We start from the raw sequence: 885 nt of genomic DNA on the forward strand, positions 1-885 counted from the left end.
AGAAAGCCATTAGCAAAAGACCCTACCGTAAACACCAACGGCAGGCCGAGGAAGAGCGACACGGAGGAGTCGAACTCGCCGAGGAGATCGAGGAGGCGAGGGTACAGAAGGAAGGTGTCGTCGTCGGCCTTGAGGAACCACTGCGCCGAGGCCGCGTCCACCGCCCTCAGCCCGTGCAGTACTTTGCCCCACAGGTCCTCGTACCTGGATCGAGGGCCGCCATGAGAAGAAGCGAGGCAGGAGGAGAGATGTTAGAGACATATTCCCGTTGTTTTCTTTATCGCATTCTCTTTTATCAAAGTCTGCCTCTTCTTTCTTTTGATGTATTTTTACCTCACTTTTCACCTTACTCTGCTTCTACTGACCCCGTGTAGTTGGAGAGTATAACGTTGGGGAGATCGGGGTGGGTGGCGGAGGAAAGGAAAAAGGTTTTTGGGCAGGGTGTGGGCGGCCGGGGGTCCCTCCAAGCAGCCCCCTGGTGCCGGGCGCGGTCCTCGTGGTGCCCCGGGGAAGTCACCACCAGGCAGGTCACTCGGGACGATCCATCTTTCAGGGGCGTCCTCCTGGGGCTGCGGGGAAACTCCTTCCAAAGCAGTGCTTCTGTCTTGTCCTGCTGTGTGTGACTGAGAAAGAAATTGATTAACTGTAATGGGCCACGGTTGATTTGCGCTATCAGAGTGAAAATCATGATTTGTGCCCCATATTGTGACTGTAAGAAAATCAGTTGCCGTTATATTTAAAAAATTAGGTTGACTTACCTGTAATAGGCACTATTCGTATGATGAGGCAGGCACATAAGCACAAAAAAAATATTTATGTAAATTAAGAATAATGATTTTGGTAGAAAAAAACAATGCACTAACACAGTAGAGTGTTTTACCATCC

The 885-nt window shown here is 50.5% G+C and overlaps 1 protein-coding gene across 1 annotated transcript in view; it reads right to left on the reverse strand.

Annotated features, from left to right (window-relative positions):
- LOC119593189 (glycoprotein-N-acetylgalactosamine 3-beta-galactosyltransferase 1-like) overlaps positions 1-885 on the reverse strand; it is a 6,081-nt gene that overhangs the window by 3,152 nt on the left and 2,044 nt on the right. The window contains 2 exon segments of the mRNA XM_037942168.1: positions 27-204; positions 366-623. Of these exon segments, the coding sequence (XP_037798096.1) occupies positions 27-204; positions 366-623 (436 nt within the window).

Source organism: Penaeus monodon, chromosome 31, assembly GCF_015228065.2.
Source record: "Penaeus monodon isolate SGIC_2016 chromosome 31, NSTDA_Pmon_1, whole genome shotgun sequence".
Classification (NCBI taxonomy): Eukaryota; Metazoa; Arthropoda; class Malacostraca; order Decapoda; family Penaeidae; genus Penaeus; species Penaeus monodon.